This window comes from Carettochelys insculpta, chromosome 5, assembly GCF_033958435.1.
Source record: "Carettochelys insculpta isolate YL-2023 chromosome 5, ASM3395843v1, whole genome shotgun sequence".
In the NCBI taxonomy this organism is placed as follows: domain Eukaryota; kingdom Metazoa; phylum Chordata; order Testudines; family Carettochelyidae; genus Carettochelys; species Carettochelys insculpta.
In genome coordinates, this window is record NC_134141.1 from 12,214,477 (window position 1) to 12,228,546 (window position 14,070).

General features: G+C 43.9%; 1 protein-coding gene across 1 annotated transcript; it reads right to left on the bottom strand.

The window, feature by feature from the left end:
• Positions 1 to 1,534: 1,534 nt before the first annotated feature.
• Positions 1,535 to 11,140, bottom strand: GNG10 (G protein subunit gamma 10). Its single transcript, XM_074994035.1, has 3 exons — positions 10,673 to 11,140; positions 5,796 to 5,927; positions 1,535 to 2,269 (listed from the first exon to the last, which is right to left on the bottom strand). Exons 1-2 carry the CDS (start codon positions 10,751 to 10,753, stop codon positions 5,802 to 5,804), a joined length of 207 nt encoding a protein of 68 aa, XP_074850136.1. The 5' UTR covers positions 10,754 to 11,140; the 3' UTR covers positions 1,535 to 2,269; positions 5,796 to 5,801.
• Positions 11,141 to 14,070: the final 2,930 nt, after the last annotated feature.

Genomic DNA, 14,070 nt, shown 5'->3' on the forward strand with positions numbered 1-14,070 from the left:
GCAGTCTAGCTGCGATCTGTGAATGGAGTGGCTTGCTCTTTCATGCATACGCTATCTGTCGACATTGATACTGCTGAGGTTTCTCTTGACAGTGACCTCTGTTGACAGAGGCTGCCCATGTAGCAATGGTGCTTGTCTTTGGCTCTCTCCTGCACACAAAGATGCCAACTCACACAAGACCTTCCCCATCAATTCAATATTAAGACATAGCTTCTAAAAGAGCAACATTTAAAAAAAAAAAATCGCAGAATGTTAACCCAGAATTCACCACTCATTTTTGGTAACCCATGTTGTCCAACTCATCCTTGGTAATTCTGTCTCTATTTTTATTCCACTCATGCAAAAAATACCAAGGCACAATTCTGCATCATTCTGTCTAAGCCCATCATCTTGCAGCCAACACCATCAACCCTTAACCAAGTCAAATGGTGACAGTTAAATAGCAAACCCAAGTGAGTTGTGTGGAGTACACCTAAGGACTGACGATTTTCCTATCTGTCTATAGAGTATTGGACTGTATCTGACAATTCTGATGGGAAGCGTTGGTCTTGTGATTAAAGTGGTGGGCTGTGATTCTACAAATGCGGGTTCAAGTTCCTGCTCGTTGACAAATACCCTAAATTTGGCAAGTCACCTTTCTCCCTCTGTGCCCCAGAGATCCATCTGCACAATGGGCATCATAGATTTTCCCTACTTTGCAGCAATATTATTAGAGACAGATGCCAATTACTGTGAGATGCTTAGGTGACCTAAGATGGATAAGAGTAGAAAGGAACAAAACGGTTGGGAGTGGAAAGAAGGATGCCTAGGAAAGGCATAAATTCTAGTCTATTCTATTCTGACAGGGGTAGACTTCACATTGGGAGGGCATAAACATAGGCATTAAACTCTCCCTCCATACATAACCAGAATGGGGGTATTTGTGAAATGTGATTTGTGAAAGGTGAGATTTTCAAAGTTGACTATGAGATTTGGATGCACATTTCCTCTTGACATTAATGGGAATGAGTGGTCAAATTCCTGTGTCCCCTTTGAAATATCTCACCCTAAGGAATGACACACACATATACGAAATGCTAGGTGTACATTTCTTCCTATACATTAGGCTATAATGCCTTCCCTTGCTCACACAAAGAAGCTAAACATCTATAACTACTGCTTCTCCATTAACAGGAGACACATTTTTCTGAATTCCCATAGTAATCTGTGGAGTCCTAACAGCTATGTAATTCACAAGCCCTCCTTCCCATGTCTAAATCAGAATAACTTCCTAAGAAGTGGACTACAAACATGTTTCCCTCTCCTTTATACTAAAGCAAAAAGACGTCAAAGGCAGTAGGGAAATTAATTTTATTTCCAAGCTTCTAAAAAATTAATACAAACACTGGAGCATAAACAAAATGAAAAACTATTAAAATATAAGCAGTGTCCTTGTAAAAGTGCTCTGTAAAAAACTGAAGGCATATAGCCAACATTATACACTCCTAAAGGCTTAATGCATTGTGTATTTCAAGCCCTGATCATTCTGAGTGTGAACTCATTTTGCATTCATATTTTTAGTGTTCTGTGAATATTATTTATCACATTTTAAATGTCTGTTAAGAAAATTCCAACAAAGCAATATCCTGAGAAGCACAAATAAGAGAGACAGTGAACACTGAGTAGGAGATTCTGTATTGAATGCATCACAAGAATCAAGTCTGTCCACACTGTCAAGCAATTTCTGTAAAAAACATCAAATACTGATTTAAAGGCAACTGAAAATCACTCTGAGTTAGCTCCCAAGTCTTAAAATTTTTAAAAATAAAAACTCAAACCTTTCCATTTGGCAACAACCAGATTATTGTGCACTTTGTGGGTGTCTGTTTAAAAAATATAAATACCAAGTGTGTGTGGGAGGATGAAGGACTTTAAGTGTCTAAAAAAATCCCTCATCCAGGCACCATAATTACTAAGGAAAAAACTTATTTGGTAAATGAAAAATGTTTTTGCTTTCTATAGTTTAAACACCTCATAATTAAATAACCTTGTGTAGTAAGTATGGAAACAATGTTAACTCAGTTATTAAAAGAGTGCTTTCTCTTATAAAATACTTTACAAATATTAGCAAAAGATCTAGTCAACTACTGATACATTAGAACAGATTGATAAATATCTAGGCAGCTGTTTTGGCCACAGGAAAAGTAGGGCACAGAGCTAGTGTTTTCTTGAGAAGGAAAGGCAGCTGTTATTCATTTCATGCTTGAAGAGAACTCTCCTCTGACCTTCCCTACAAAAAGAAAAAGAGTTTTAGTAAAGGTTCTCTTTGCGATTCTTCTTTAATAAATTCTTCTCACAAGCTGTAACAAAGCAGCCTTTTTATTGTGGGTTAGGTTAAATGTGCCACTCATGGGTGTGAGCTTCCATGAATATCATAAATTTTGTCCCCACCATTTTATCCTCATAAAGCAGTTCCAATAGGGCAATGAAATACTGGTCTACAAACTAAAGAAGAAAAACATTAACATCCAGTATCCTTTTATGTACTTCTGGGATGCTTGCAATAAAATAATCTACTGGGTTCTTAGGCTACGTCTACACTAGCAATTTTTTTGGAAAATGTCCAGGCTCTTTCAAAAGATCCTGTTGAGCATCTCCACATAAAATGCATTCTTTCCGTATTAAATCAGAAGAATGCAGCACTTTTTCCAAAAGCCCTCTTCCTCTCCCAAATGAGGAAGAGAGCCTTCTTCCAAAAGATTTTTTCAGAAAAAAAATGTGTGTAGACACTCCGGGCCCTTTTTTTTGCAAGAACAATCCTCATGATGCCAGATGTTTCAATCCCTGGCCCATTCTTTCGAAAGAGCAGGAGCTGTGTGGACACTCTCTATTGAAAGAGCAGATCGGTTTTTTTCAACATGCTTTTTTGTGTAGGGATGTGCTCTTTTGAAACACGTTTTTTCGGAAGAGATCTTCCAGAAGACCATCTTTCAAAGGATCATTGTAGTGTAGACATAGCCTTTTTGCTCAAACAGGAAAAAAATCTTGTCAGACAAATATAGCCATATGATCCTTTATTTCTTAATTCAGATGGAGTCAAGTCCTAGAAATACATCTACACAAGTATACTGGCAGCTGCATAAAAAGAACAGAATATGAAAGAGTCACTGTCACCCTAAGTATCACATTTGCTGAGAAGTTTTGTCTCCTACAGTTAATAACCACAAAGATTACTCTAACAGAGGAAATAATATTTTTCTGCGTGTGTATTTGACAGCATTTTGAGCAAACAGTTGCACTTTTCCCCCTAGTCAATTTCCCTCTCACACAGCTCCATAGGGGTGCAAAGGTTGAATGTTGAAGGTCACAGGTTTGAGTCTTGCTCAGACTCACAATGAAAGACTGCCTCCAGTTTTACCACCTGCAAAATGGTGCCTGATCCACCGGGTAGCCAAAGGTGGCTGGATATGATGCTGACCACACCACACCATCCAGTCCCCTGTACTATGAAATTGACATGCCTTAACCACATGGATCCAATGAGCCACTGACTCTGGTACCTTGACTTGGACACAGCTCCAACAGAGAAAACACATTTTTTTAAAAATTGGAAGATATGATTTTTAAAACCATAAAATTGGCAGAGGGACAAAAAACATGTAAATTGAACAGATTTCAAGCTGACAGTGTCCTCTAACAAAGAGGGAGTAAACGGGACTCTCGCCATTCCTACTTGTGGTAATTATCCATGAGGATGGCTGCTCCTCCACTAAACATGATGACTTATCACCTACATAAGATTTTTAGGCAAGAGATAGGGGCTTGATACTGCAAGAAATCTCAGGGTTGTCCATATAACTACAGATGGGAACAAACAAACAGGTGAGTCTGCCTTTGCATGACTGGTTGCTCCATTGCTGCCATCTCTCATAGTGGTAAAAAGCTTAGTGCAGACACAGCCTAAGTGAACTGCAATACAATGTGCAAGTGTAAAAATTAGTGCAAATGCTGCAGTCTTGTTTATTTCAAGCTGTGCGCAGCCTCTTTTGGGACTTAGTTAACTAAAATGATCAAGGATGCAGTTCCACTTGATGCACTATCATCAAAAGCTGAAGAGAGCTAACAGACATGAAACAACAGGAGAGACAGTATGTTCAAAATGTGTTGTAAGAAATGGCACTGAGGATTTTAAATGTCATGCTTATGTTCATTAGAAACTGGATGATCTATTACTGGGTCAACGGAATCAGCCATGCATGCTTAAGCTTACTGCACTGTCAACACAGTAAACTCTTTCATATCTGGCAGCCACAGGACTGGGAGGCAGATGTTAAAATATTTCAGATAATAGAGAGATTCCTTTGCCACCAGTTGTCCAACAGGGCAGCCACACTACAACAGCGCTCCCCTCCTGAAGCCCTCAGCAGCCTGGTCCACCGAGCACCATCTCCACCCACACAGCCCATGCCGCACTCCCCGCTGGGGTTCAGCAGCCCCCAGAAGCTCAGGCCATGGCCTAGACTGCCACATGGGGGGCAGGCTGGCACACAGCAGAGGGGCACCTTTCCCCTTTAGCCCCTCACTGACAGCAGCTTCCAAGCAGCTCTGGAGCCTCTGCAGCCCAAGCCCAGGGAGGGATGGGGAGCAGCGGATGCAGCAGCCACATCTTGGCTCCCCATCCGCATCCCAGCACCAGTCCCTTTTTAAGAAGGGGAAGCAGCATTGATGGTTCAGGGCAGGATGAGATCCTTTCATCACCTGCGAGCAGCACAGCCCCTCAGAAGAAGAAAACTAGGCACTGGAATAGCACCCAGTGGCAGTTACTGTTAATGCTGGTTATTTGAGAGTACCAGTTAATCAAATACCAGTTAAAACAGAATTTACTGTACTTGCTCTAAATTTTCTCCCCCCCCATAAGAAATCTTCTAAAAGGGGACCACATCAACTCATCATAAATGCAACATCTGCTGGAAGAAAGCAGCCACTGAAATCATATCCCAGACAATATTCATTCCAACACCACTGTGACCATAATGTGAAGGCCACCTGGAAATGTAAGCAAAAGGAGATGACTTAACTGTGGGGAATAGGAGGCTTCTAGGAGGCTTACTGGCCATGTTGGGTAGTAAACCAAGCTTCCCAGAAGGGACGGTTTCATACCCTCAGGTGGAGGTATCTGCCTTTACACTGGGCACCGCCAATGGAGGAATGGGGATTATGAGCACCACTGAGTAAAAACAATCTACAGTTGGAGTGGGAGAAGATAAAAGCTAACCTGGAAGTCTGCCCTCAACACCTGCTGCCTTTGGTCTCTAAACCTTCCTAGACTACATAATGAAGATGGATCTTATCTGAAGTGCAGAGTACCAAACTGCTTACACACCCAACATCCTACACTTGCTGAAGACTCATTATAGCAATAACTACAGACACTGTATCTAATAACATGTTAAAGAAAAGAGGAGGGACATCCAGAGATACATGTTTTAAGTATAGCACCAAAAGGGACTAGGACTCCCTTTTGGAGGGACAAAGTGGGGAGAAAAAAGAAAAAAAAGAAAAGCACTTTGCTACAGAACAGGTATTGTTGGTATGTCTGTCAGAGGCAGGACGAGAACCGAGTGGAAACATGTCATTTCCAGGGCTTGGCATTTACAGTGGGTAGCCAAGCCTAGCTTTAGGGCAACGAGAGCAAGGTGCCTTCAGGACCCAACACTCCCACAACCTGGGCCCTGTTGGCAGCGTGCCACCTTGAGCCCTGCAAACTCTTTGGCCAGACCTGCCTACAGCATATACAACTTCTCTTGCTCCCATACCTGACTTCAGAGTAAAGCACAGGATCTCGGCTCCCGGAAAGGATTACTTCCAGCAGGAACTCCTATTAGGAGGGCATCTTTGCAGGCGTTCTGCATACAATACTGCTGAAGTTCTGCAGCTGCCTGAGAGACCTGTACAAGGAGAAAGATACACTCATACCAGTTCATTCCTTGCATCCAAAGCAAAAAGCACTGATTAAAATAACATAGATTCAAAAACACAACACCCTGATAAGTCAGACGTTATGTTTTACATCAATATGTATTTTTTAGTTCTGAGCCACAACATGTGGTAAGTAGGTACTGGTGCCATGGAATTTGGTCCCAGTGCTATGGAGCAATTCAATTTTCTTGTGTTACCAAAGTCACAGATTCCCTTAAAAACTTTGTGGACAAAACAATCAAGTGTGGGTTTCTAAAGTTAAGCTCTTAAATGTAGCTACAGGCATCTGAAGAGGAGCAACCTGACAGGTCTAAAACAAGCTCTGGAGACAGAACGTGTTGAGGAACTTAAGCATCCATGCTCTCCTCTTGGGTAGGCTGGCTAGCAAACGCAATATTTGGAGCTGGGCATAGATCCAGGAATCAGATGGCGGGGATGCAGATAGCAGGATCGTCCCAGGGAATGTGTAAGGATGGGGGTGTCAATCTACCAACATGGCAGGATTTTAGTCAGCCAAAGGGCAGGATTGGAGAACACTAACTGGAATCCCTGTCATCAAATGCGAGGTCCTCACCTGAACCTACATGCCAGCCCCTTTTTCTGAGCTCACAGAGTGTAGCTCTCCTGCCCTTTGCAGTGTCCCAGAAGAGGGAATTTAGGGCTTATCTGATGGATTGAGGACAGCAACCCCAGTAGTTACATTTTCCACCCTAACAAGCACCAAAAATGGACCATTCATCCCTGAGGTCCAGTGAAGCTGCTGCCATTCTCAGACAATCAATCCAGCAACATTCCTCAGCACATGGCGTGGCTTGTCTCTGCCCTCTTCCTCAGTTCCCTTTTTTGGGGTGTGCTATTCTGTTCACTGCCAGCCACTGCTCCCCTGAAATATTAATTTGTCTGAGTGTCTCATCCCCCAAGCCATGTTCAGAGTCTCAGAGATGCTTGAGATGGACTCAGCCAAGAGGCAATAGTAGAAGTGATTCTGGATCTCAATAGAAATAGACTGACTGATTGCTATTTTCCCTGATGAAGGAGCCTATCTTTCTGGATTGCCTGAAGGCTCCTCCTCTCTGTCCCTTCCTGGGACTGGCCCCATCATTTCTGAGTCATGCCATTCTCTGGACCACACCATCAGTCACTACCCAGAAGAAGCCTGAAAACTGGAACCCTTTCCAGTTAAGTGACCACACATGCACATAGCTAGTAGGCGCTTTTAAGTGTCCTATGCTAATACCAATCACAGAAAGTAAGGCCTGGGCTACACAGAGCTCTGCTATGGAGTAACTGGCAGAGTATGTCCTGGATATGCCATGTTGTATGGTGCTCCCTTCTGCCTATCTTTGCTGGCACAGGCAAACTTTGCAGACAGCTATGGAGCAAGGAGTCTTATGTATCCTGCTGCTATTGACACCTATGTCTGAAGGAGGTGCACACCTTGCATGCAGCATCTGTGCAGTAGCAGTCTATCTGACAGCAGTCAGTACTGTTCACTGGCCAGCTGCCGTTATTGCTTCTGCACTCTTTGTGCAGCCCAAATGTACTTATTTCTCTCCTCACTCCCTAAGCACCATATGGTAATAAGTGTGCTCAGCACAGCAGAATCCTTTGTGTAAGTCCCTTTGCATTGGTATCTCTTTCAGACCAGGCGCCTCATTTGGGAAAGTCTTGCTCCCTGGGCACTCATCTGGAGAGGAGGGCAAAAGCCTTAGCAGATTGTTATTCCAGGAATCTCACATTTTACTGCTCTGTGGTCAAATTATCTGACAGAATTTTTTTTTTTAATCAGCGACCCCAATAAATAAATAAAACACCTTCAAACAAGTTGGGAAATTCCACCTGACATTCGAATGTTACTGAGAAGAGAAAACAGAACATTGGAATAGCAATGCTTTGGCACCCTCAGCTGAAGTAGCTAAGCCTGCACTGCTACAATACAGTAAAACTCTGCACATTTGTATTACTGACAGGCTATTCAGTGGAGATTCCCAAGTGTAATGAACGACCATACAACAAACAAATGAAAACCTAAAATCCCTGTTACTCAATCACAGGCTAGAAGGCCTTTGTCATTTTAACTAATATTGTTTAATTCTAATCACAGATGAGCCTTCTTGCTTATACTTGTAAATGTCTTGGAGAGAATGGGTTGATGTCAAAATACCACAACACTTACATTGTGTAATTGCTCAGATCAGGGAGTTACACATTTGCCGCTTCCACTGCAAAGCAGATGAGCATAGAGACTAGGTTTTTCTGTTTATTAAACAGCTAAGCATCTGCACTGAGGGTCCCCAATAAACACAGGGGAGCAAAACTGCATGCTGCCCAGTTTGTCTCCAGGTAGCAGATAGGAGGGGGCTTCTTCTGAGAGGTTTGGTGCAAAATAAGTGTGCTTTGTTGTGCAAATATGCAGCTGCAGACCAGCAGTGGCAACATTACCAAGATGTGATGGGGCACTGGTTGGTATCCAATGTCCCAACTAAAAACCACAGGTGCCTGATGACAATGTTGTGGCATGGTGAATGCAGCCCGCCATCGAGTAAGGGTACTGCCCCCCTCATTCTGCATGAGATGAGGGTCTGGAATATTTGAGTCACTGGTTTATTTTGGATAATCCAAATGGCATATGAACAATGATCCAAGGGAGCACGACTTCTTACTTCACCACAAGGAAGACAACCCTGTCAGAAAATTCCCCAGTGCCTTGTGGGTAAGTTCAGGAGATCCAAAGGCTATGGGAGCAAACCCAGACAAAATCTGAAGTGGAGACCCTAAGGTGGTTAGCAGGGAGGATTCACCCAACCTACTTTCCGGCATCTCCTTGCAGTCATCTCAGTTCCAAACATACTGATTTCTGTCTTTCCTTTGCATTCAAGTGGGTGACCGAACGGGGGACAGTGGCACTAGCCCTGGCAATCGAGTGTTTAAGAGTGAGCCAAATGGAGAGGACACTCCATTCTTGCTGATAGCATGGAAACAAGATGGGAAGCAGCAGTTACAGGTTATAAGCCTTCCTCAACTGGCAAAGAAGAAGACACCATACATATTGCAATCACCGTGCAAATCCAATATTGGACGGATAAGCCACGAGAGAAGCTGCAGACTCAAACACTGCCTGTAGATCCTCACTGCTGCTGCTAACCACCGTCTTTCGAGATGAAAAGGGGTCATAGGTATAGGTAAGCATCTACAATGTAAAGTGTTGGTGCAGTATTCAAATCCAATATCAAGATAAGATCGTTTTATGAACTGGGCGGAGGAAGACTGTGCAAATTAATTTGACTTTTATTATTTTGCAGTCTGAAACAGGGTTAGAGTTTGCATATAGCTAGAAGGAATTCCTTTGTCAAAGCAACTGTGGAACATGGAATTTTCATTAATCACTACAAAAAGACAATTTTTGTTGACAGGATTTCATAAAAGAAATACTGATAAAAACAAATACATCTAGGAATTGGCAGGCCTCATTACAGCTTCTCTATTCAAGCCTAATTGGAAGTAGGTGATATTAACAGTTTTGGGGTCTAGATTATCATGTTCATGGATCAGCAGAAAGAATTAACGAGATTCTGCTATATTATTTATTACAGCCTTTTTTCCCTGGGCAATGCTCTCTTGCCACACAGAGGAATTGGATAGGGAGGCACCCTGCATGCTGCGTCCAAGACCCAGAACCGGTCCCAAGGCTACATTATTCCGTCCCTCTCTCCCAGGCATTTATCAAAATACCTCAGACTGAAGAAACCCACCCCACCTCACCACATGCAGAGGAACAAGGGTCAGCTGCACAGTCTGCTGAAGCCTTCCTCAAGTTTGCTCTTTCCAGGAGCCTGGGGCTTGGACAACTCCTTGCCTGAGCTAGCTCAGGAAGAGGCAGCTCTTTAACACCAAGCCCTATGGAACAACAGAAAACAAGCCAATGCTGAAAAAGCACAATCAACTGATGCTTTTTTTGACTCTTGCAAACCAGGGATCTGGGTAGTTACTCAGGCATTGATTTGATGAGACTTCCATGCCAGCTGTTTGCTGCATTCTTCTTGCAACAAACAAAAGCCACCAGAGGTGAAAAACAAGGACTCATGTCCCAGGATCCCAGATCAGAAGGCCCCCGCCCCAGAACAGACCCAGCCCAATCTGCTGATCCTTGCAGGACAGTAAGGCTTGAGAACACTCTCTCTCGTGGCAGTTAAACAAAGCAGCTGCTGCATTTGTATTGCACAAAGGAGCCAAGCCTGGTACAGAACAGAACCCAGCACCCTACGCCTGAACCCACGGCACCCCGAGTTCCCACCCGTCCCAGATGCTTGCATCCATGGCTCACCCACATCCCCTAGATCGCTGCAGGTTTAGTAGCCAGACCCCTTTTTTCACCCCTAGGTGCCGGGGCCGCTGCAGTCGGAGATTGGCATGGGATGATCAGATAGCAAGTGTGAAAAGTCAAAACGCTTTTTTTCCAGGGTGAGAGCGGAGATGCAGTTACCTATAACAAAGCCCCTAATGGGGAACACCCGGTCACCCTCAATAAGGTGATCGGAGCTAGCAGTGGGGTAGCTGGACTCCCAGCCTAGTGTAAGTACTTTGGCTCCCCCCACCAGAACGGTATCCCTCGCCCGTTTTCCTTGCCACTGGCCTCCGATTAGGCAGCGGGCCACCAATGCCAGCTGTCGTCACTCCTTTCGCAGGCAAGCCGCTCCCTGCCTGGGGCTCTCACCTTGATTCTCTCCATCCCCGCTTCCAGCTTCAGCTGCTCCACCAGCCGCCGCATGCTGCTCAGGCTGGCGTTGGAAGACATGCTGGCGGCCAGCTCGGCACCCAGGCGAGCCCAGTCCCGGGAGACGCAGGGCAGCAGGAACTGAGCTCACAGGGGAAGGCGGAGGGCCCGCCAGCCTCCAAGGAGCAGGCGCTGCCCAGAGCACCCTCTAGAGGCCGGCACAGCCAGCCAGCCCGCCGCGCGCGACTTGGCAGAGTGCCGAGCGCAGGCGGAGAGCTACGTTCGTCCCCAAGCCCCCGGTACAAAAGAGGGGCCCGATCCTGCGAAGGGTTCCGCGTGGGAGCCTAGGGCGGTACGCGTGGAGCCGGGGAGTCACCGCTCGCCCCACAGCTCTAATCGTAATTGCCTCCCAGGAAACGCAACGGGAAGGTTTTTGGGGCCCTGCAATATTATCAACATTCGGGCCCTCGGCAAGCGGATTACGCAGGTTATCACTGCATAGATTTGGCAGACGAGTGTCTGTGCTGCAGATGAACGTCTGTCTGCCAAAGCATCGAACTCCTTCCTGTGGAAGGACGGAAAACAAAAGCTTTCCTTAATTAATCAATACCCAGAGCACTCCCCCTTTGCTCTACGTGCCTGCAATGGCAGGCGGAGACTCGGGCCCCGCCCTTAAATGAGTTTATCCCAAGCACAATGTGGCAGTTACTAGCAGTGTTTTAACATTCCTTTTGCATTTCTGTGCTGCACTGGCACTTGGAGGTTTTCATCCATCGTGCTGTAAACATTCCTCTTATTTGCAATGCACCAACAGTGTTCCTGGATGATCTAAAAATAACATACAGGAAAACAAGTCTCTTGCCAGAAGAGACTTAACATCAGTACTTAGGCCTGTAAAGGGACCCAGCTGCACATGTGAATTTCTCTCTGGCTTTGATTGAAAGCTCCTTGAAGTCAATAGGAGTCTTTCAATGAGTTTCAGGGGTTTGGATTAGATTTGTTTGACTGTGTAGGACCAAACTCACAGAGGTTTGTTCAAATTGATCATTTCAGGATCTGGATTTAAATATCAAAACAAAAAAGCAGTCATGTAGCGCTTTAAAGACTAACAAAATAATTTAAGTGATGAGCTTTCCTGGGAGAGACCCACTTATTCAGATCATAGCCTTACCAGAACAGACTCAACATATGAAGCACAGAGTTCCAACAATTGTTATCAAGGTGGACAGATCATAACAATTTTTCTGAAGGTTGGCAAATCAGAAGAGCAGAGAAACCAGGGATGAGGGGAAGTTAATAATGTGTCACATTTGAATACGAATAATAACAGAGATAGCCATGCTAGTCTAGATACTATCAGAATAAAAAAGCAGTTCAGTAGCACTTTAAAGACTAACAAAATAATTTATTAGGCGATAAGCTTTCGTGGGACAGACCCAATTTTTCAGACCATAGTCTGGTATGGCTATGATCTGAAGAAGTGGGTCTATCCCACGAAAGCTCATCACCTAATAAATTATTTTGTTAGTCTTTAAAGTGCTACTGGACTGCTTTTTCATTTTGAATATGAATGTTTGTTCTGAGCATTCTCTCTGTAGATGGTTGTTAAAGTCTCTTTTCAGTAGAACACAAACTCTTAAGTCTTTAACAGAATGGCCCACTCCATTAAAGTACTGGCTGACAGGTTTGTGTAGTTGGAGATTTTTTATGTCTGCTCTATGTCCATTAATTCTTTGTTGAAGAGTGTTTGCAGTTTGTCCCATATACATCGTCTATGGGCATTGTTGGTACATGATGGTGTATATGATGTTGGTCGAGGAACAAGAGAATGTGCCCAGGATTCTGTAATTAACGTGGTTAGGTCCAGTGATAGTATCTCCTGTGTGTACAAAGTTAGCAATGGGGCTTGTTGCAAGGAAAAGTTCCAGGATCAGTATTATTGTGATATAGCCTGTGGTTGCTAGTGAGAATCCTCATAAGCCTGGGAAGTTGTCTATAGGAAAGAACAGGCCTGTCACCTCAGGCTTTCTGGAAAGTGGCATCATGATTTAGGATAGATTGTAGGTCTTTAATGATGCATTTCAGTGGTTTGAGTTGGGGGCTTAATGTAATGACAAGTGATGTTCTGTTATTGGCTTTTCTGGGCCTATCTTGGAGTAGTTGGTTTCTGGGTATTTGTCTGGCCCAGTTGATCTGTTTTTTTTACTTCTCCCGGTGGGTAGTTAAGGTTTATGAATGTTTGGTGGAAATCTTGTAGTTTTCAGTCTCTGTCAGTAGGATCAGAGCAGATGCGATTGTATCTCAGGGCTTGACTGTAAATGATGGATCTTGTCATGTGTGCAGGATGGAAGCTAGAAGCATGTAGGTAAGTGTAGTGGTCAGTGGGTTTCCACTAGAGAGTGGTCTTGATCTGGCCATCAGTGATTTGTTCTGTAGTGTCCAGAAAATGTATCTCTTGTGTGGAGTGGTCAAGGCATAAGTTGATGGTGGGGTGCAGATTGTTAAAGTCACTGTGGAATTCTTCTAGAGTCTCTTTACCATGAGTCCAAATGATAAAGATGTCATCGATGCATCGTAAGTAAAGGAGGAATAATAGTGAATGCAAGCTTAGGAATCATTGTTCCAAGTCAGCTATAAATATATAAGCATATTGTGAGGCCATGCAGGTGCGCATAGTAGTGCCACTAATCTGGAGATAGAAGTTGTCCCCAAATTGGAAATAATTGTGGGTGAGAATATGTGATATTGCACCTGCCCTCTGTGAGTGGCACTACAAACCTTTCCCAAGGCATCCTGTGGACTATGGCCAGTTGCAAAATGGAACAGCTGCCCAAAGTGTAAGAACTGTAGTATACACATGCTCTGCAGACACAAGAAGCATAGTTTGGACAAAAAACAGCAGTTTAAATAAAGTGGTTTAATTAAATCATCATAACTTTTGCTGACAAAACTCTGTAGTGTAGAAATAGCATAAGGTTGTAAGATGTTTGGCTATTGTACAAGGAGCTTTCAAAATGCAGAGAAAATACTGTTTTTTCCCTGCATTTTGAAAGCTCCTTGTACAATAGCCAAACATCTTGCTAACTCTTAGGGGTCAGTTCACCTGCACTGCAGGTTTAGCTGAAGTTATAATAATTTGCATGTAACCTTCACTCTGACTCCTTTCCGCACACAAAAGTCTCCAGCTTAAGTTAATTAGTGCTTTAAATGACAACTGGCCAGCCTATCTAGGGGTGTAAATGGAAGCTTGAATGCAGCTGATAGTCAAACTGATAATGAAGAGGAAATGCAGCTAACTATGCAACTGACTAGATCACTCTGTGCAACTGAAGTCTAATTTTCCAGTGTGTTTGCTCTGACTCAAGCTAACTCTCCTATTGGAGACTGGGGAGTGGGCA